This window comes from Chlorocebus sabaeus, chromosome 20, assembly GCF_047675955.1.
Source record: "Chlorocebus sabaeus isolate Y175 chromosome 20, mChlSab1.0.hap1, whole genome shotgun sequence".
Taxonomy (NCBI): domain Eukaryota; kingdom Metazoa; phylum Chordata; class Mammalia; order Primates; family Cercopithecidae; genus Chlorocebus; species Chlorocebus sabaeus.
In genome coordinates, this window is record NC_132923.1 from 96,887,756 (window position 1) to 96,911,082 (window position 23,327).

At 39.4% G+C, this 23,327-nt stretch overlaps 1 protein-coding gene and 1 non-coding gene across 2 annotated transcripts in view; both read right to left on the reverse strand.

Annotated features, from left to right (window-relative positions):
- The window catches only part of RLF (RLF zinc finger), a 79,952-nt gene that overhangs the window by 41,653 nt on the left and 14,972 nt on the right, over nt 1–23,327 (reverse strand). The window contains exons 2-4 of the mRNA XM_007979277.3: nt 10,254–10,408; nt 8,275–8,356; nt 4,294–4,426 (exon numbers count right to left, since the gene is read on the reverse strand). Of these exons, the coding sequence (XP_007977468.1) occupies nt 4,294–4,426; nt 8,275–8,356; nt 10,254–10,408 (370 nt within the window). The remainder of the gene's footprint in view (nt 1–4,293; nt 4,427–8,274; nt 8,357–10,253; nt 10,409–23,327) is intronic.
- LOC119626555 (U6 spliceosomal RNA) lies at nt 21,770–21,876 on the reverse strand. The gene has a single exon (XR_005242707.1). It is a non-coding gene; the product is annotated as a U6 spliceosomal RNA (small nuclear RNA).

Consider the following 23,327-nt stretch of genomic DNA (forward strand, 5'->3'; position numbering starts at 1 on the left):
CAATCACTTGGACTTTCCATTTTTGTCCAACAGTTACTAAATTCCACAAGATGAACTCACAATCATACCCTTCACTCACATAGCTCCTTATTCCTTACTTCTATTTTCAGCAATGATATTCTCTCAATTATACAACAATAAAATTTTGGCATTATCCTTCCTTGATACTTCCTTTCCTCAAGGAAATCAACTTAGTTATTATGTCCTAGCAATTCTTTTCTAATCATCTCCAATCTAATTCATGCCTATTATTTCCTGTCATGTCTCCCCTATATCCTATTCTGCCTAACATCAGATTCTGCTCTATTTATCTGCCATATGAGGTTGTAAGCAATTCTGCAAATGCCACAGGAAGCAACGTACCTGATAACAGGCGTATTACCTATACAACCTATCACCTTACAAATTCCCACAGCATTTTACTTCTTTCCCCACATTTAGTTTTCTCTAAGAACAGTGATAAGGGATTATAGTGTACAAAAGTTAACATTTCAGGCTTTAGAATCACTGATCTGAGGTTGAAACCTGATTCTGACACATAGCTGTGAGACCCTTGTTAACTGACCTCTCTGAGACTCAAGTTTCTTCATCTGTAAAAAGGTTAGTTATATCCATCTCACATGGATGAACAAATTAAAGAAATACTAAAGATGCAGATAAGACTCACCACAAGGCCAGACATACAGTAAATGTTCAATAGTACTTACTATTGTCTCTGATATCTCCTTTATTACACTGTCAGCAATTTGTGAACAAATATCATGTCTCATTAGCCTTTGTATTCCCTACAGCTTAGTGCACAAGGCCTTGTATATTACAGATGTTTAATTAAACCATGCACTTAGCAACCGAAGGGTCGTCACTCTCCAATCAAAAATGTTTTAACATCATCTCACCTGGGCTCAAATTCTGCCTCCACAATTTTAACTACGTGGTCTTGGGTATGTGTAATTTCTCACCTGTTTCATGGATTAAATGAGATATGAAAGCACAAATACAGTGCCCAACATAGAGCAGGCACTCTAAAAACTATAGCTATTATTTTCTATGCAGTAAGCTATTTTATTCAATAATTATAACTATAGTTAAACTGCTGCTAAATCAATTTTAACATATAGCTCAATCTTGTATTTTACAAATCACTTGAAGATATCAATCTTTAAATTTCTTTATTGAAAGGAAATCTACCATATGCTTCAATATTTAAAACAATGTCTCCCAATCATAATCTTTTCTGTATCTCATTTCTTAGAAACATTTCTATAAAAAAATTTGTTTTAGTTTTTATACCCTCCCTTCCATCCAAATTTAACAACTGAACTGGTTTGCCATATTTCTTTGCCTTCTCTTTTTCAGAACCATTTAAAAGAAAGGTGCAGACATCATGACACTTCATCTTATACTATATACTTCATTATGTAAAAAGAGTAACACTTAAGATCCAGTTGAAAAACAGTTCTGCCAGGCACGGTGGTGCACACCTGTAATCACAGCACTTTGGGAGGCTGAGGCGGATGGATCATCTGTGGTCAGGAGTTCGAGACCAGCCTGATCAACATGGTGAAAACTCATCTCTACTAAAGACAAAATATTAGCCGGGTGTGGTGGCACATGCCTGTAATCCCAGCTACTTGGGAGGCTGAGGCAGGAGAATCACTTGAACCCAGGAGGTGGAGGTTGCAGTGAGCTGGGATCACGTCATTGTACTCTAGCCTGGGCAACAAGAGCGAAACTCGTCTTTAGAAAAAAAAAAAAAAAAAAAAAAAAAGAGGCCGGGCGCGGTGGCTCAGGCCTGCAATTCCAGCACTTTGGGAAGCTGAGGCCAGATCACCTGAGGTCAGGAGTTCAAGATCAGCCTGACCAACATGGAGAAACCTTGTCTCTACTAAAAATACAAAATTAGCTGGGCATGGTGGCACATGCCGGTAATCCCAGCTATTCAGGAGGCTAAGGCAGGAGAATTGCTTAAACCCCGAGGCGGAGGTTGCGGTGAGCTGAGATCGCGCCATTGCACTCCACCCTAGGTAACAAAAACGAAACTCCATCTCAAAAAAAAAAAGAAAAACAGCTCTTCCATGGCGTCTTTACTCATCATGTCACATGAATGTCAGGTAAAAGCATCAACAATTGGCACTTATTACAGAAGACAATCAGTGATATGAACATCACTGCTTTTTGGTATCAAATATGTTAAATATCTGGTCTGCAGGGGCAGCAGAGATATAAAGAAAGCTTTTTAATCTTTTGACCCAAAATTAGATTAAGGGTCAACTGTGAAAGGAGGCAGGCTACATGTTACCTCCCACTTATACTGTGGTCCTCAACATAATTCCTTAGATATGGAGGTTATCATGTACCTATTCAGAGTCTTAAAGATAGTGGGTGCTTAATTAATATTTACTGAATAGACAAGATACCAAGAATGTTAGGTAAGCAATGCTTCTCCCCATTTACTGATGTTTTTTCTATGTTAAAAATGATTAATTACTGTTAACTCCAGAGGTGGGGTGACATAGTTGATTAGTATTATCAGGGGAAAGTACATTAAGGATGTTTAACTCAACCCCACCCTTTTTCCCTCTTGGGCTTGGGCCTGCCTGCACAAAACATGCAATCTCCTCTGCCCCAAAGACTTATCTGGATAGGAATCTGCCCAATTCTGGGATGTTTCTGAAATTACCTGGCTCTAACAGCTTTTGTCAATAACAAAGGTGTTATTTTAGCCTCCATCTATCTACATTTATAAAGGGATGCCGTTTATTGAGGACCTCAACGGAAAACAATAAACACCAATCTTTTTCTACTTAACAGCTCTTTTCCTTACTCTTTTTTTTTCTTGTCAGTGCAACTGGTAAGCACTAGAATGATCAGAGGAAACGGAGCAAGAGAAAATCTAATTGCCTTTATGCCCATCTTCCCACTATACAGAGAGGTCCAAACACCATGTATATGGTAGGTGCTCAAGCTGGGTGAATGGATAAGCTAACTGGGATATTTTAAACGATCAACAATCAAATGGCTACTTCTAAGACCTAAAGATATCTCAAAATGTGTAATAATTATTCTAAAATCTGTTTTTATAGCAAAAAATGTACTTAACAGAGTGTAATCCTTTGAACTTTCCACTAACTTGACAGAAATGAAGTTACAATTGTTGGCTATATCAAACAAAATATTTTGTGTACCTAAAATGCAAGTATCAATTCAAATCCATAATTTTTCTGGTCTTTGATTGACAATTTTGCAAATAAAAAATTTCATTCTGGCCGGGTATGGTGGTTCATGCCTGTAATCCCAGCACTTTGGGAGGCTAAGGCAGAAGAATCTCTTGAGCTTAGGAGTTCAAGACCAGCCTAGGCAACATAGTAAGACCCCCATATCCACAAAAAATAGAAAAAGTAACTGTGCACAGTGGCGCATGCCTTAGTTCCAGTTACTTGTGAGGCAGAGGCAGGCGGATCGCTTGAGCCTGAAAGGTAGAGACTGCAGTGAGCCATAATTGTGCCACTCCAGCCTGGGTGGCAGAGTGAAACCTTGTCTCAAATTAAAACAAAACAAAAACAACAAAACTTCATTCTTTGCATCTCTCTTTTATAAAACAACGAATTCCAATTATTTCCTATATATAGAAGAAAAAAGAAATTTTTTTCACAGCCCTCGGTTGTTGCAGCCAATAAAAAAGACATAAGCAGGCCGGGCACGGTGGCTTGTGCCTATAATCCCAGCACTTTGGGAGGCCAAGGCGGGTGGATCACAATGTCAGGAGTTCGAGATCAACCTGACCAACATGGTGAAGCCCCATCTCTACCAAAAACACAAAACTTAGCCAGGCATGGTGGCGCACGCCTGTAATCCCAGCTACTCAGGAGGCTGAGGCAGGAGAATCGCTTGAACCCAGGAGATGGAGGTTGCAGTGAGTCGAAATCCTGCCACTGCACTCCAGCCTGGGCGACAGAGCAAAACTGTCTCAAAAAAAAAAAAAAAAAAACCAACAAGAAAAGTATAAGCAAAGCTCTACCACACACCAAAAATTACAGCAGATTATTCATTTCTATCTCAGGAACTTTGTATGAACATTGTTACTCAACGCAAAATTTAAAAATGAGTGCAAAAACGATCTAACAATGCAAGAATCCTTACTTAAGCAAAACATTAAATGCTAATGGTTAATTTTTACTGCTCAAAGCAGAAAGACTAGATATATACTCAAGTGAAATTCCCAAAATTTTAACCCATAATCAATTCCAACTTTCTCAGAACTAAATCCTTATCCAATATAGTCTTAAGACTTACCTTCCTCTGTTTCCACTGGCTGTTGAGACAGAATTTTAAGAAGAACTGGGTTTTTCCACACCCCTTCCTTGGTAACATGAACCAATATTTGTAGGTTATTATTCCCAAATTCCAATAATGCATCATGTGACTCCTAGAACAAGAACAGCATACCCAGAAAATAAGTTAACAATATAAAAATTAGTTTTGCCTTTTCAACATATCTGATACACCTAGGAACTGAAAGAATCTATACTTTGGATTTCCTAAAAATAAGTAACCAAAAACAAAAAGACTATCCTTAAAGCCTTGTGAAATTCTGTTTTTTTTTTTTTTTTTTTTTTTTTTTTTTTTTAAAGACAGAATCTTACTCTGTCACCCAGCCTGGAGTGCAGTGGTGCGATCTTGGCTCACTGCAACCTCCACCCCCCGGGTTCAAGTAATTATTCTACCTCAGCCTCCTGAGTAGCTGGAATTATAGGCGTCTGCCACCACGTCCAGCTAATTTTTGTATTTTTAGTAGAGACAGGGTTTCACCATCTTGGCCAGGCTGGTCTTGAACTCCTGACCTCGTGATCCACCCGCCTCGGCCTCCCAAAGTGCTGGGATTACAGGCGTGAGCTACTGCGTCCGGCCTCTGTTGCTGTTTTCTTTTAAAAAAGAAAAAAAAAAAAAAAAAAACTAGGATGGGGCCAGGCACAGTGGCTCATGCCTGTGATCCTAGCACTTTGGGAGGCCCAGATGGGTGGATCACCTGAGGTCAGGAGTTCAAGACCAGTGTGGCCAATATGACAAAACTGTCTCTACTAAAAATACAAAAAATTAGCCAGGCGTGGTGGCGCCAGCCTATAGTTCCAGCTACTCGGGAGGCTGAGGCAGGAGAATCACTTGAGCCTGCGAGGCGGAGGTTGCAGTGAGCCATGATTGTGCCACTGCACTCCAGCCTGGGTGACAGAACAAGACTCTGTCTCAAAAATAAACAAATAAATAACTAGGATGTTTTCACTAAGTAAAAGAGTGCCTTTAAAATGTTTTCCTGAATTCCTCCCTGGTAAAATTATCAACAATTCAAGATAGGTCCTTGCATTACTGTTGGATATTTGGAGTGCCCTACTATTGGGATCACTCATATTACTAGCAGACTCTGAAGACTTGAATGACAGCCCTGGTGGAGGCTGATTTAATTACTTTTTGTTTTTTTTGTTTGTTTCCTTTGGAGATGGAATTTTGCTCTTTTTGCCCAAGATGGAGTGCAATAGCGTGATTTCGGCTCACTGCAACCTCTGCCTCCCAGGTTCAAGCGATTCTCCTACCTAAACCTCCCAAGTACTGAGATTACAGGCACCTGCCACCACACCTGGCTAATTTTTGTATTTTCAGTAGAGACTAGGTTTCGCCACGTTGGCCTAGGCTGGTCTTGAACTCCTGACCTCAGGTGATCCACCTGCCTCAGACTCCCAAAGTGTTGGGAATAAAGGCATGAGCCACTGTGTCCGTTGATTTAATTGTTTTAAAGCCACCAGTGCTGCTTTCTTTTAAAGAATTCTGCAGTATTCACACAAGCTGCCTATTCCTCTAACAGGAATTACAGGAGTATTACTTAGTGACACAAATCGTTAAATAATTGCTTAAATTCGTCTAAAAACTTGCTATTTAAATGATAGGTGACTCTAAAATCTAAGTTATTAGCTCAGCAAACAAACAAAATGTATTTACCAATAGTTTGTTCATTAAAGTTCAAGTGTGAGGGAAAAGGAGTCAGAAAATTAATTCAGTATAAATGATGACGTATATGTCTCACTGTCCTCTATTACTACTGAGGATTATTGATTATGATGAGCTTGTTCCCATGTTCTAAAATTCTTGTTTCCCTTATTTTAAACTGCCGAAATTCTCTAGCAACGTAAGCTTCCATTTATGTCAACATTTCTCTGGAAACTATAAGCCAAAAATGTTCACAGGCCTAAGAATATAGTTTAGTATTCACTCAAGTGAAAACTACAAGATATAAAGTCTCCCCCATCTGCATTTGCTGCCTTGTCCATTTATAATATAAAATAAGAAAAATTAAGGGTTTTTTATCTTTTGGATTTCAACAGAGATCATGTCTTAACATTTATTTGTACCCCTACTACATTTATTTACTGAACACATGTTAAAAAATATATCCTACACATCTGATAAACCTGAAAAAGCTTACACACTTTTAAGCTGAAAAGTGGAAAAAGAGGCAACTATTTTATTCAAGCAAGCTATCTAAGAAAAGAATAAAGAAATGTGAGAGATTTCTCTCTAAAAAGGAGAGAGGTTGAGTATCCCTAATCCAAAAATCTGAAATCCAAAATGTTCCCCAAATCCAAAACTTTCTAAGCATCAACACGATAATCAAAAGAAATGCTCACTGGAGCATTTTGGATTTTCAGATTAGGGATGCTGAACTACTAAGTATAATGCAAATATTCCAAAATCCAAAATACTCCCAAGCATTTGAGATATGGGATACTGGAACAGTATTAATATAGTAGTAATAGTCCTAATTAGGATTTGCCCTTCTAGAATGCCATATGCCAGAACAAAACAACTGGCAGGCTTCAGAACACAGAGTGACAAAAATCAAAGTGCTACGCATGAAAGATGCTTTTAGCAGCTGTACAGATATGTGAGATATTAGGACTGCATTACAGGGATTTAAATAGGCCAAGAACATGACAAAGAATCCTCTTCTCACTAAAGAGAACATTATATCATTTCATTTTGGGTTACCCATTCCAGAGGAAAGAAATGTTCAGATAATGAAGTGTGTCTGCTAATATGCATGTCTTTATTTGTGCCTACATGAAACAGGTCTAAGCTGCTATAACAGGTCTAAGCTGTGTCCTCGAGGAAGTGGTTAACAAAGTAAGCTCAGGGTTTGAAATCTGTGTGTAACTTTGGCCAAGCTAATTAACCTCTCTTCACCTGTCTCCCCATTTGTAAATGGAGATTCAAATAATCCTCACACTATAAGGTTTGTAATTTGATTAGAAGATATAAAACAAGTAACATGTAGTATAAAGCAGTGATTGGTACATAATTAGTGATCAATAAATGAATGACAGAATGCATTTATTTTTAGAGATGAGTCCTATTATTTTAGAGATGAGCCCTGTCACCCAGGCTGGAGTGCAGTGATGTGATCGTATCTCACTGCAGCCTCCGACTTCTGGGCTCAAGAGATTCTCTTGCCTCAGCCTCCTGAGTGGCTGGGACTATAGTCCATAGACCATGCCCGGTCTATTATTTATTATGCTTTTATTTTTTTATTTTTTATTTTTTTTGAGATGGAGTCTCACTTTGTTGCTCAGGCTGGAGTGCACCGGCGTGATCTTGGCTCACTGCAACCTCTGCCTCATGGGTTCAAGTGATTCTCCTGCCTCAGCCTCCCAAGTAGCTGGGATTACAGGCGCCCACCACCATGCCTGGCTAATATTTGTATTTTCTAGTAGAGACAGGGTTTCAGCATGTTGGCCAGACTGGTTGCAAACTCCTGACCTCAAGTGATCCGCCTGCCTTGGCCTCACAAAGTGTTGGGATTACAGCTGTGAGCCACCACACCCAGCCGGGTACAATTCTTAAGGTGTTAGGAAGAAAAAGGTGAACCTTAGATGTAATGAAATAGTGTTTTGTATATTGAAGGTTACCAATAAGTATGCTACGAAGGATCCAAATATTGTTCCTTTATAATCGTGTATGATTTTGATAGCTTTATGCTGCGTAAACTTTGTTTGAATAATGAAACTTTTCTGTTGATTTCTAACTATGTCGAGGCAAACAAAACCAAATGAAAAAAAACCATTTTTAATACATCCCCTTCAAGTGACGGGCCTTTTTGTCATTTGATGAACTTAATACCAATATATAATAAGTTTTGTTTTTGTTCTAAGGTTTTAATTTTAGTTTGCTAGGAGTAATTAATCAGGTGTCTTGGATACAGAAAATTTTTCTGAGTTAAAATCAACTCACCTGCAGAGACTGAAGGAATGGTAGCCAGACTTCACAAGGCAGTTCACTTTCAGATACTGAAAGCAGTAATTCAAAACAACTCCTACAATAAAAATGAGTAAGTATATAAAGGTGGTTACAGTAATAATTAGAGTATGACAGCAATACCAAAAATCTATTTTACATTTGTTTAGACTATTTTAAATGTTTTTCTCTTCAAAATTTTCTTCAGAGTTGTTATACTGACTGTTCAATCTAAAAAGGAGGAAAAAAGAAAGACCACAAGGCTTTATATTTACATTGTTGCTTTAGTACATTTGGTAAGAATATAATAAGCTCTTTAGAAATCACATTCCAGCCGGGCGCGGTGGCTCAAGCCTGTAATCCCAGCACTTTGGGAGGCCGAGACGGGCGGATCACGAGGTCAGGAGATCGAGACCATCCTGGCTAACACAGTGAAACCCTGTCTCTACTAAAAAATACAAAAAACTAGCTGGGCGTGGTGGCGGGCGCCTGTAGTCCCAGCTACTCGGGAGGCTGAGGCAGGAGAATGGCGTAAACCCGGGAGGCGGAGCTTGCAGTGAGCCGAGATCTGGCCACTGCACTCCAGCCTGGGCGACAGAGCGAGACCCCGCCTCAAAAAAAAAAAAAAAAAAAAACAAAAAAAAAACAAAAAAAAAACAAAAAAAAGAAATCACATTCCAAGCAGTTTTATTTTGTTTATTTGGGTGTGAAGAGGCACCCATATAGGACAATTCTAATTCCAGTAGACAAAAATGGGAGCTCATACTACTGTCAATTCAGCTGATAAAATGATAAATATATGTAACTGTTATCTATAGGTTTCTGTCACTTGCAGAGGAAGCAGGAAGACTGGCAAAGTCGTTTCCTTACCTCTGAAAAAACCAAGCATAAGAGTTTCCTTTTTCTGACTATTATCCAGAAGACACAGAAAAGAAATAACAGGAAGATTTTTTTTGAGAAAAGAAATGCACAACTTGAATAATGATCAACTCAAAATATCAAGGAATCAACACCTCTCTAAAACCCTGCAGAATTATCCTTTACCCCTTAGAGATTACAAAAGGTAAAACAGAAACTAAGACTTGGTAGAAGGAAAAATAGGATCATAAAACCAGGAATGCTGGTCTTCCATAAAGGGCCATTGGAGAATAGGAAGCAAAACAGGTGAAGCTAGAAAAAGAAAAAAAAAACCATCTAGACTAGAAGTCATCTCACTAAACAGTCTATAAGTTGAACAAACTGATGCCCAGCTAAAACTAAATAGCTGTTGTATCTTTTCCATTTGCAGATGAAAATTACAATAAAGATGTAATTTTGTCTACTACTATGCAGTTAAATATTAAAACAACAGCTAAATCATGTTTTTTTTTTTTTTTTTTTTTTTTTGAGACAGTCTCACTCCATCACCCAGGCTGGAGTGCAGTGGCGCCATCTTGGCTCACTGCAAGCTCCACCTCCCAGGTTCAAGCGATTCTCATGCCTCAGCCTCCTCCCAAAGTGCTGGGATTACAGGCGTGTGCCACCATGCCCACCCTAAATCATGATCTCTTTCTTAGGATGGTAATCTTATACTGTACCCTGATATTTTTTGCTAATAAAATTATTCTTAGTTCAAATATAATCAAATTGCAGAATTTCATGTTGTTTTTGCCAAGATGTTCTTCAAAGACTACCAGTTTCCAGGTATTCTGTCATTTAAATCAATCTATACCTAAGGGACAGAAATATATCATTCTCAGATTCCAAGCCTGAATAGGAAAAGAGACTCTAGAGGCAAGTTAAAGATGATGTTGCTTGGCTGGAGCTTCACTTGGACTGTATCTCCTGGCAACGTGAGTACAAAGGAAATTTCATTCAATGGTATGACTCTAATGGTGCTCTGAAGAATAAATGTGATGCCACTGTAAAGAGAAACCAGGCAAACAATACGACCAATGGTACTCAATTTTAAGAGTGATTTAAGTTCTTAAACTTACAGTACTAATCTGCCAAGCACTAAGAGGACATCTTCACATTCAGTAGTTAAGTATGGACGTGCACTGGCAAAGCTTTGGATGGCAAGTCGATATACCTCCAGAAGATACACAATATGTTCTGACGCATTCTTGTTGCTTGCATATTGCAATAAGGTCTACAAAATAAAATTAAAAATTATTTACAAACAAAAATAATGAAACAGATTGTCCTCAAACGCACCATATAGCTCTCCCATTTTTTTCCTAATAGATGCATATACCTTTTATTTGCCTTTTAAGGCTCTGGTTTGTTTAGAAGATTCTATTTTCATCACTTAATGAATTATTTCTGCTAAGTTAAAGAAATGGCATAACTACTCTTTTGATGTCAGAATAATTCTAAGAGTAGAGCCATAAAATGTCTAGTTGTTCTCACTATAGTTCTGGAGTTGCCATCTCTAAAATTCAATGAGTTTTCAACCATGTGCCAAGCACTGGATACATAAGAATAAGACTATGATCCCTGCCTTCTACAACAAGAGATGAATTATTCCTGAGTATGACTCTCAGTTCTACAGTCCCATAAAATACTTTTTTTTTTCTGTACATATGGAATTGATTAGGCTTCCAAGGGCTAATTTATGCTAATTTGTAAAAGGTTAATGTTATATTGGTATTTTTATTTTTCACTAGCCCTGTATCCTCAACAAAATACATATTTATTTTTTATAAAGTTTATGAAAAATATTAACATACAGGCCAACGCCAGTTTATCTGGTTACAATGGGGGGAATAGTCCTCTTACCACACAGGGTACCCTATTCCTCATACTGTGGCATCTGAGAAGTTATCTGGCAAGTATGGAATCTAAACCAAAAGAAAATGAAACCACAATAAAGCCTGATAAATTATGTGTGTCCTATCACTAAGAATTTGTCCAAATGATGGTGGAAAGCTGGCTTATGTTCTCCCTGGACAGTTGAAAAACCACTGCCAAATTCATGTTTGGGGACTCTCCTGAGTTCCATGGAGTTGTTTTCTCTCTTGTTCATATATATCTTCCTTCTGACAACTGATTAGGTTTTGCCTATGCTTAATTGGTATATCTAGTTAAGACCTGAAGTATGTACTATAGCCTAACGTAAGCAGGATACAACCTTCTCCCTGGAATACACATTCTGTCTGACTGACAGGGCTAGGGAGTTCCTAATAGGCTTTTGGTTGGGTATACTTCAATAGGCAAGTCTTATTTTCAGAAGGCAGCTTTAACTTGAGTGAAATACATCTTATCTGAATTCATTACCCCAGAATAATGTCTTCAAAGATTCCTAACTTCCTGTCTTTGATTTTTCTGCCTGAAGAACTACAAATAGCTACAACAGCAGCGCAGGATTCTGCTGGATTTTCTGCAGCTTTAGTTTCCACACGAATGGCCCCTGTATGAGTTCTGGTAACTGACTGTTAGCATCATCTTGATTACTTTAAAATTAAAAAAAGAGAGAAACAACTTACAAGGAAATATACCTTAGACCATTATACCATATACAGTAGAAGTTCTCTTAATATATTGCATTATCTGATCTTTGCATACTTGAATCACTATAGTCAGTTGAGCTATTTTTAGTACACCTACCTACTCAATTAAGTGTCTTGCTACTTTGTCACAGTCACTTTAGATAAATGCGCTTCTGTAATTTCAGAAGAGCATCATGTCATCACTTAAATCCCTAATTTTAATAAAATAAAAAAACTGAGTAGCATTATAAACTGACCCCTAAGCAATCCTGCTTCCCAGCTGAATTAGTAGAGAGAGAATGCAGAATGGGTGTCTGTTATATAATAAGATCTCACCTAATCTCCCTTAAGAAATTTATTAAAATCAGCCAGGCACTATGGCTTACGCTTGCAATCCCAGCACTTTAGGAGGCCGAGGCAGGTGGATCACGAAGTCAAGAGATCGAGACCATCCTGGCCAACATGGGTGAAACCCCGTCTCTAAAAATACAAAAATTAGCTGGGCGTGGTGGTGTGCACTTGTAGTCCCAGCTACTTGGGAGGCTGAGGCAGGAGAATCACTTGAACCTGGGAGGCAGAGGTTGCAGTGAGGCAGTGAGTCAAGATCGCGTCACTGCACTCCAGTCTGGCGACAGAGTGAGACTCTGTCTCCAAAAAAAAAAAAAAAAAAAAAAATTTATTAAAATCGATGTTACAAAAAAATTCTGGTTTAGGTCAATAAGTTACTTACTGTCTGCACTGGCTAATCTAAGAATTAAGGAGTTTCAAAAATTTGTATTTAGTGCCAGATTTTATGTTCCTTAAAGTCAGACATTATGTCATCAATCTTTATAGCCCTACCACTCCTCTACCCACTACCACCCCCACAGGACATTCTCAAGTCTCACTAAATATCTGCTGAATACATTCACCATTTTATTCATTTGACAAATATTTTTCAATAGATTATCACACATGAAGTGCTAGATGCGGTGGGGGCGGGCAGACATGTGGCCTATCCTCACAGAGCTTTCAGAATGAGTCAATACAACATGATGGCTAAAACCACACATGCAAATTAACCAACTGCTAACTAAAGTATGCAAAGAGAAGGACAGAGTGCATACAGATGGGGTTAGTCTTTCCACAATCCACCTGTCCACTTAGAATGCTCTTGCCACCAATCTAATAGCTTCTGACAGACATTCCACTAGGACTTATAGAAATTACACAATTTCAAAGATTCAATACTCTGAGGAACTTCCAGTTTGCTCTATACTAATTTACACTTTTTATATTCCTAAATCTTTACCCCCTCATGTGTTGGTTCAAATTAAGTAGTGAGATCTCTTATACCCATTATAAGCATACTCTGGGTATGTAAAGAATGGCTGGAATAATCAATCTTCATTATCACCCTTTTTTTATTTTTTATTTTTTTGAGATAGTCTACTATATCACTGCTGGTGATCCTCCTACTTCACCCTCCCAAGTAGCTGGGACTACAGGCATGAACCACTGTGGCTGGCCAGGCTTTTTTTTTTTTTTTTAAATGAAGTCTCACTCTGTTGCCCAGGTTGGGGTGCAGTGGCGCAATCTCGGCTCACTGCAACTTTCACCTCCCAGATTCAAGCGGATCCTTCCACCTCAGGCTCCCAAGTAGCTGGGATTAGAACTGTGGGTCACCAGGTCCGGTTAATTTTTCTGTTTTTAGTAGAGACAGGGTTTCACTTTCACCATGTTGGGCAGGCTGGTCTCGAACTCTTGACCTCAAGTGACCCGCCTGCCTTGGCCTCCCAAAATGCTGGGGTAACTACAGGCAAGAGCCACCTCACACCCAGCCTTTGTTTTTTTGTTTTCTGTGTTTTTTTTTGCTTTTTTTTGAGTCGGTATCTTGCTCTGTCGGCCCAGGCTGGAGTGCAGTGGTGCGATCTCAGGCTCATTGCAAGCTCCACCTCCCGGGCTCACATCATTCTCCTGCCTCAGCCTCCCAAGTAGCTGGGACTACAGGAGCCCGCCACCACGCCTGGCTAATTTTTTTTTTTTTTTTTTTTTTTTTTTTTTGTATTTTTAGTAGAGACGGGGTTTCACTGTGTTAGCCAGGATGATCTCAATATCCTGACCTCGTGATCCAACCGCCTTAGCCTCCCAAAGTGCTGGGATTACAGGCGTGAGCCACCGCGCCCAGCTTTTTTTTTTTTTTTTTTTTTTTTGAGACGAAGTCTCGCTCTGTTGCCTAGGCTGCAGTGCAGTGGCCGGATCTCAGTTCACTGCAAGCTCCGCCTCCCGGGTTCACGCCATTCTCCTGCCTCAGCCTCCCAAGTAGCTGGGACTACAGGCGCCCGCCACCTCGCCCGGCTAGTTTTTTGTATTTTTTAGTAGAGACGGGGTTTCACCGTGTTAGCCAGGATGGTCTCGATCTCCTGACCTCGTGATCCGCCCGTCTCGGCCTCCCAAAGCGCTGGGATTACGGGCTTGAGCCACCGCGCCTGGCCTTTTTTTTTTTTTTTTTTTTTAATGCAAGATTGGGTTGAAAGGATTACAGCCATCCAAATAAAAGGATGGCTGTAATCCTTTCAACCCAATCTTGCATTTAAAAAACTGGACTAAGCGAGGTGGCTCCCGCCTGTAATCCCAGCATTCTGGGAGGCCGAGGCAGGTGGATCACTTGAGATCAGGAGTTGGGACCAGCCTGGTAAACATGGTGAAACCCCATCTCTACTAAAAATACAAAAATTAGCCAGGTGTGGTGGCACATGCCTGTAGTCCCAGCTACTTGGGAAGCTGAGGCTGGAGAATTGCTTGAACCCGGCCAGCATTCAGTGGTACAATCACAGCTCACCGTAACCTCAAACTCCTAGGCTCAAGTGATCCTCTCTCCCAACCACCTCAACCTCCTGATTAGCTAGGACTGGAGAAGAGCATCACCATGCCTAGCCAATTAAAAAAAAATTTTTTTGTAGGGACAGTATCTCTTTGTTGCCCAGTCTGGTCTCAAATTCCTGGGCCTCAAGTGATCCTCCCACCTTGGCCTCTCAAAGTGCTGGGATTACAGGTGTGAGCCACTGTACCTAGCCATGGTCTCTTATTTTTCTTTAGGAACTGAAATCACAATTGGAGAAAAGGGACAATAAATGACAAAGATGACCTCCTTAAGTTCATTCTACAGTGACCAAATTAATGGTCTCTCTCTTTTGTTTCAGTATATTCACTTATTCCACAAATACCTACTATTTTGTAGCAGTACTGTGCTGGGAAGTAAGGATGGAGACTCTATTCCTGCCCTTGAAAGGCTATGATATATACTAAGGGGTCAGATATATATGTAAAAAATTAGCTCACTTAGACACCATATTTGACTATTCTAAACTTTCTTATTGAGGTGCTCTCATTCACATCCCAAGCAGATTACCCTCAAATTACTCCCTCAAGTCCTTGCTATATACCTCAACTGCCTATTACATATTTCCATCTGGATGTCCTATTCAAATCTCAAACTCAGCATGTCCAAAACCAAACATCTTCCCCAGCAAATATGCTCTTCCTCCTATGTTCCATCTGCCTCCTTTCAGTAGCCAGAGCTAAAAAACTATCTTTGAAACCACCACACTAAAGTTTGTTGATTCTATCTCAGAAATACATTTGTCTCCTGTCCCTCTGCTTTATCTCTGTAGCCATTCACCTAAACCAGGTCCCCAATATCCCTCATCTAGACTACTACATTGGCTCACTTCTCCAGGCTAAATAACCTCCAGTTCTGTAAATGTGTTATATCACAGTATGTCTGTACATTGAAAACATTAATGTCCAAGGAGAAAATGACTAGAAGAAATTAACTAAAATGCTTACATGGTTAGCACTGAGGTAGCAGGAATATGAGTAATTTTTGTCATCTTTATACTTTTCTAAACTTCTCAAATTTTCTTTAATAAGCATAACTACATTTTCAAAGCAAAAAAAATCTCCCCTCACCCTCAATTCTATCTATATTTCTCACTACATGGTTTCAAGGAGCTTGGCAGCATTGTGACTATTCTTTGAAACTATCAAGAAAGGAGAATTTCTTTCAGGATGGTCACATTTAATGTAAAGAATACATTCCAATTTAAATCTCACATAGTTCAGGATTAACTTTCCTAATGAAACAAATACAGTTATATTTACTGAGCACATAGTATGGATTAGGCACTTCCTAAGAGCTTTACAGGCCACTAAACTTATTTAATACGCACAACTCCATGAGCTAGGTGATTTATCATCAGCCCATTTTAAAAATGAGGAGCCACTGTCAAGTTGTCTCTTGGGGATTTTTTTTTTTTTTTTCCTTAATGAGGAAACAGATTGAATTATTTGGCCAAAGTCATCCAATAGGTAAGTGCTGGATTCAGGATTTGAACTAGAGCCATCTGGCTCCTCAGCCCACACTTAATCACCATGCTTTCTTTATGCCTTTTCACAATTCAACTATTTTAAGTGTGCTTTTAAATTCTGCCCCCTCACCCCCTAGCATCAGCTTTAATATTTTGCAGCAAGTTGTGTCATGGTCATCATTTGGCCTTCTTCCCGAGTTTACAACATGTAACTTCCATTTTAAAGTGACTGCTTCTGGGGAATGTTTTCAAGCAATGGCACTGACAGATATCCTGTACTTCAGAATGCTGGTGGGTCACAAAAAAACTGACAAAAGATAGCTAGTGTTCATTTTCAAAGCTGTATGTCCTATGGCAATAGGAAGTTACATGTTTTCTAATAGAGAGGGGTTTGAATTATTCAAATTTTGCACATAAAGCAAGAAACCTTGATTTAAATTTCTCCACTTGTGAAACTCCCAGGAAATTATACATTTCAGTAAAATGTGACTGCACTACAAGAGACAGACTTCCAGGAGAGGGCAGCACTTGAGATGGATCTCTGAAGTATGAACAACAGTGACAGGAACAGGAGGACTCCAAAGAGAGAACTTTAAAGAAGTCAGAAAAGATGAATAGACAACTAGATGACTAGAACAGATGGGAGTAAATGGTGAAGAGACTTAAATGTCAGTAATGAGGATGCACCTCTTGATGGAGGTTTCCCATCAAGAGACTAAGCTAAGAGTGAGATGAAATGAAATGGCGAGAGAACAGCTGGCTGCTTACAACCAGGAAGTTAAGTGGCTAGAGTAAATTAAACCCCTAAGTCTTTAACATATGCTGCTACTATGCCCCCTGCCTCATTTTCTATATTGGTTATAGGTGTTTTTTTTTAAAGCCAGAGATATGACTTTTACTCTATCTATACTTTTTTTCATCCATCCTGATTAAATTTCACCGGATTCAGTCCATCAATCTCAGCCTACTAAGATTATTTTTAGATACCGATTCTGCCACAGGATTTAACTATGCTTTCTAGTTTCATTTCATTTTCAATTTTTAAAAATGCCTTTTGCTGTTCTGTCATAAAAATAACATAGCATTGTTAAATACATATGCAAAAATAAAAATTTAATAACCCATAATACCACCATCCAGAAACAGACCACTATTAACAGGCAATACATTAAGCCTGAGGGGTTTTTTTAATTATTTTTTTGGAGACGGAGTCCCCCTCTGTCACCAGGCTGGAGTGCACGGGCATGATCTGCGCTCACTGCAACCTCCGCCTCCCAGGTTCAAGCGATTCTCCTGCCTCAGCCTCCTGAGTAGCTGGGATTACAGGTGCCCACCACCATGCCTGGCTAATTTTTTTATACTTTTAGTAGAGAAGGGGTTTCACCATGTTGGCCAGGATGGTCTCGCTCTCTTGACCTCGTGATCACTGCAACCTCCACCTCCTGGGTTCAAGCGATTCTCCTGCCTTAGCCTCCCAAAGTGCTGGGATTACAGGCATAAGCCACCATGCCGGCTGCTTGAGGGTTTTTTTAATGCCTAAACCAAATATTTTAATAGAATCATGCTATATGTCTTTCCATTTGTTGTAAAGTTTTCTTCAATGTCAGTGTTTTTATGGTTGCACAACTTTGTGTGAGTATAATTTATTACCCAATTATTTATGGACATAATGGCTTCTAACTTTGCAGTATTATATATAATATTAAGATGAACATCCCTAAACACTAAAATGAGCACCCCTATATCTAATTTCTCTCATGTATCCATGACAATGTTCTTATAATAATGTCCTATAAATGGAATTGCTGGGTGCATAATTTTTAAGGCTTTACATAGTGTCAAATTCTGCTCCGGAAAATTTGTTCCAATGTACATTCCTATTATTGGTGTTAAAAGGTGACAGACTGAGGAGCTGTAACAATTATTAGATATTATAATTGTAATATAACTTTTGAGGATCAGCTTACTAGAATACAATACTTTATTCAATTTACATTCTTTTCATCACTGGCAGTTCAAGAAAATTTTTCATATATTCCTTTAATAATCTAAACACCTAATTACTGCAGAGTAATCCATAAAAGACACACAGACCAATGCAATCTAACAGAAAGCCAAGAAATAAATCCAGGAATAAATCCTTGTATATGTGGTCAAATGAAAATGATTTTCACCTAGGGTGCCAAGACCATTCAATGGGAAAAAGACAGCGTGCTTCACTTCGCTTTTCTTTTCAGATGGAGTCTCGCACTGCTGGTCAGGCTGGAGTGCACAGTGGTGCCATCTCGGCTCAACGCAACCTCCACTTCCCAGGTTTAAGCAATTCTCCTGTCTCATTCTCCCAAGTACCTGGGACTACAGGCACAAGCCACCACACCTGGCTAATTTTTGTATTTTTAGTAGAGATGGGGTTTCGCCATATTGGTCAGGTTGGTCTCAAACGCCTGACCTCAAGTAATCCATCCGCCTTGGCCTCCCAAAGTGCTGGGATTACAGGCGTGAGCCACTGCACCCGGGTGAAGACAGCCTTTTCATTCAACAATGTTAGGAAAACCAAATATTCATATGCAATAGACTGAAGCTGGACCTTACCTTACACCATTTACATAAACCAACTTGAAATGGATGAAAGATCTAAACATATGAACTAAAATGATAAAACTTTAGGAGAAAACATAGATAAATAGCTTCATTACATTGGATTTGGCAATTATTTCTTGACTATGACACCAAAAGCACAAGCAACACAAGTAAAAATAGATAAACTGGACTTCATCAAAATTAAAACTTCTGTGCTACAAAGGACACTCTCAAGAGAGTAAAAAGGCAACCCGTAAAATGGAAGAAAATACAGCAAATCATATATCTGTCAATGGATTAATATCTAAACACATAAAGACCTCCTGAAACTCAACAACAAAAAACAAGCCAATTAAAAATTGGGCAGAAGACTTGAAAAGACATTTCTCCAAGGAAGATGTACAAATGGCCAATAAGCACATGAAAAGATGTGAAACACCACTAATTAGGGAAATCCAAATCAAAACCATGAGATACGACTTCACACCCATTAGGATGACTATTATCTAAAATAAAAGAGGTCAGGCCGAGTGGCTCACACCTGTAATCCCAGCACTTTGGGAAGGCAAAGCAGGTTGATCACTTGCGGTCAGGAGTTCGAGACCAGTCTGGCCAACATGGTGAAACCCTGTCTCTACTGGAAAAAAAAAAAAAAAAATTAGCCAGAAATGGTGGTTGGTGGGCGTCTGTAATCCCAGCCACTCAGGAGGCTGAGGCAGAGGAATTGCTTGATTCCGGGAGGCAGAGATTGCAATGAGTGAAGATCATGCAACTGCACTCCAGCCTGGGTGACAGAGCAAGACCCGGTCTCAAAAAAAGAAAAGTAAGGAACAGAACAAGTGTTAGCAAGGGTATGGAGAAACAGGAAACTCTGTGCATTGCTGATAGAAAAGTAAAATGGTGCAGTGGTTTGGAAAATGGTATGGTTGTTCCTCCAAAAATTAAACAGAAATACCATATGATCCAACAATTTCATTTCAGTGTACATATCCCAAAGAAGTGACAGCAGGATCTTGAAGAGGTATTTGTACACATGTGTTCATAGCAGCATTATTTACAATAGCCAAAAGGAGGAAGAAACCCAAATGTTCATGAACAGATTAACAAAAGTGATATATATCCATAAAATGAAGTATCATTCAGTCTTAAAGGGGAAGAAAATTCTGACACATGATACAACATGATGTATCTTGAGGACACTATATTAAGTGAAATTTGGCAGTCACAACAAGACAAATACTGTACAATTTCACTTATATGAGGTACCTAGGAATAGTCAAATTCATAGAGACAGATGGTAGAATGATGGTTGCCAGAAGGTGAAGAAAAAAGGGAATGGAGAGTTAGTATTTAATGGGTACACAGTTTCACTTTGGGAAGATGACAAAGTTCTGGAGATGGATGGAGGGAATGGTTGCACAACAGTGTGAATGTACTTAATGCCACTAAGTTGTACACTCAAAAATGGTTAAGATGGCAAATTCTATGTTATGTATACTTTCCCACAATAAAAGTACCAAAAAAAAAAAGACTTAACTTTAAGTCTAGGGATTTTAGATTAGAAATTTTCAAGAAACTGAAGTGGATGAGCATGCAAAAGGAAGACGATGGGGGCCAGGGATGGGGAGGATAAATTCAAACTATCCTCCATTTCTGCATTAGCGAGCCATTATTACTAAAAGGACTGATTTACAATACTTCTTAAGTCTGGAGATTGTAAAGTTCAAACTTTATCATGCTGGGTAAAAGTATTACAATTCTGAGGTAGTTGTGTAACAACAGAGGGAAATAACAGGCATTCTGGCTACAGTTTCAAATCTCTGCCCCATCAATTACCAGATAACCTCTCTGAGTCTCATTTTCTGAAATCAGTCAACTGAAATTGACTACCCGTTTTGTACCGGCATCCTACAAAATAGCCTTTTAAAATATGGTGGTAAAGGCTGGGTAGGGTGGCTCACGCCTGTAATACCAGCACTTTGGGAGGACCAGGCTGGTGGATCACCTCAAGTCAGAAGTTCGAGACCAGCCTGGCCAACACTGCGAAACCGTGTCTGTCTTAAAAATACAAAAATTAGCTGGGTGTGGCAGCACAGGCCTGTAGTCCCAACTACTCAGGAAGTTGAGGCAGGAGAATCACTTGAACCCAGGATGTGGAGGCTGCAGTGAGCTGAGATTACACCAGTGCTCTCCAGCCTGGACGACAGAGCGAGACTCCATCTCAAAAAAAAAAAAAAAAAAGGTGGTAAGGCTGGATACCAGTGGCTCATGCCTGGAATCCCAGCACTTTGGGAGGCCAAGGTGGGAGGACTGCTTGAGCTCAGGAGTTTGAGACCAGCCTGGGCTAAATATATCAAACCCTCATCTCTGCGGGGGGAGGGAGGGACACACAAAACAAAAAAGACCATAGTAAGATCCCACCTCTCAAAAAAAAAAAAAAAACAAAAACACCAAAGACAGCTTTGGGTTCAAACTATTTTTTCAAAACAGTGGTAAAATACATATAAAATTTACTATCTGAACAATTTTTAGGTATATATTTCTGTGGTATTAAGTATTCACATTGTACATTGCTGTGCTGCCACTCTAACATCTACCCACCCAACTCCTGTCATCTTACAAAGCTGAAACTCTGAACTCATTAAAAAGCAACCCCCGCTTCTCCCCTCCCTCTAGCCCCTGGAAACCACTATTCTATTTCCTGTCTCTATGTGCTATATAGCTTTCATGGTATATTATATTTTGTTTGAAAACACAACATAAGAGTGTGGTATTGGCATCAGAGTAGACAAACAGATCAATGAAATAGAAGAGAATTCAGAATGAGACTCACACATGCATAGCTGACTAATTTTCAGTAAGGTGCAAAGGCAATTCAGTGAAGAAAGGATAGGTTTTCAATAAATGGTACTGCAACTTTTTAAAAAAATCACTCATATATATAGCTATAAATATACCTATATAACACTCATATATATCTATAGATATATATATGAGTGTTTTTATTTTTTGTGTGTGTGAGCCAAAGATTTATCTGTTCATTTACTGCATTTGAAGTACTCTTCGATAACATCCTTGGCCTGAGACTCCCTGAAAAATATAGAATGCTTCAAAAATCTGCATGTCATCCTTGCACAGGGTCCAAGCTAATCTTCTCTGTATCGTTCCAATTTTAGCGTATGTGCTGCCGAAGCAAGCATGAGTGATTTTTCCATCCATCCCTCACACCATATATAAAAATTAACTCCAAATCAATCATAGACTTAAATGTAAAACCTAAAACTATACAATCTCCAGAAGAAAACAGCAGAACTTCTCTGTGGTCTTGGATTAGACAGATTTCTTAGATATAACAGGAAAAACACAATTTATCAATATTAAGAATTTATGTTCTTAGAAATACACTGTTGACCGGCGCAGTGGCTCATGCCTGTAATCCCAACACTTTGGGATACCGAGGCAGGCAGATCACAAGACCATCCTGGCTAACGCCATGAAACACTGTCTCTACTAAAAATACAAAAAAAACACAAAAAATTAGCGAGGCATGGTAGCGGGCGCCTGTAGTCCCACCTACTCAGGAGGCTGAGGCAGGAGAATGGCGTGACCCCAGGAGGCGGAGCTTGCAGTGAGCTCAGATCATGCCACTGCACTCCAGCCTGGGTGACAGAGCAACACTCTGTCTCAAAAAAAAAAAAAAGAAAGAAATACACTGTTAAGGCCGGTTGTGGTGGCTCACACCTATAATCCCAGCAAGGGCAGATCACTTGAGGTCAGAAGTTCAAGACCAGCCTGGCCAACATGGCAAAACACTGTCTCATCTAAAAATACAAAAATTAGCCAGGTGTGGTTGTGGGCACCTGTTCCCAGGCTACTCAGGAGTCTGAGGCAGGACAATCGCTTGAACCCGGGAGGCGGAGGCTACAGTGAGTTAAGGTCACGCCATTGCACTCCAGCCTGGGAGACAAAGTGAGACTCGATCTCAAAAAAAAAATTAATTAATTAAAAATAAATAAATAAGAAATACACTGTTAAGAGAATAATAAAAAGAGAGAAGCCACAACCTAGGGAGAAAATATTTGCAAAAGCATATATCAGAAACACAAACACAACACCACTCAAAATTCAACAATAAGAAAACAATTATTTTTCAATGGCAAAGATTTGGACACTTCATCAAAGAAGATATAAGGATGGCAAACATATGAAAAGACATGCGACATAAGTCATTAGAGCCAGGCGCAGTGGCTCACGCCTGTAACCCCAGCATTTTGGAAGGCCAAGGCAGGAGGATCCTTTAAGATCAAAAGTTCAAGACTAACCTGGGCAACATGGCAAAATCCCACCATTACAAAAAGTACAAAAAAATTAGCCAGGTGTGGTGACACAAGCCTGTGGTCCCAGCGATTTGGGAGGCTATAGTAGGAGAATCACCTGGGCCTTGCAGGCAGAGGCTGCAGTGAGCCAAGATCACACCACTGCAGCCTGGGTGACAGAGTGAGACCCTGTCTCAAAATTTTAAAAAACCATTAGGGAAATGCAAATTAGAATCACAATGAACTAACAGTAATTTTAGAGTGGCTAAAATGAAAATCACTGGCCACACCAAGTGTTACTGAGGAGGTAGAAAACTAGAACACTCACACACCGT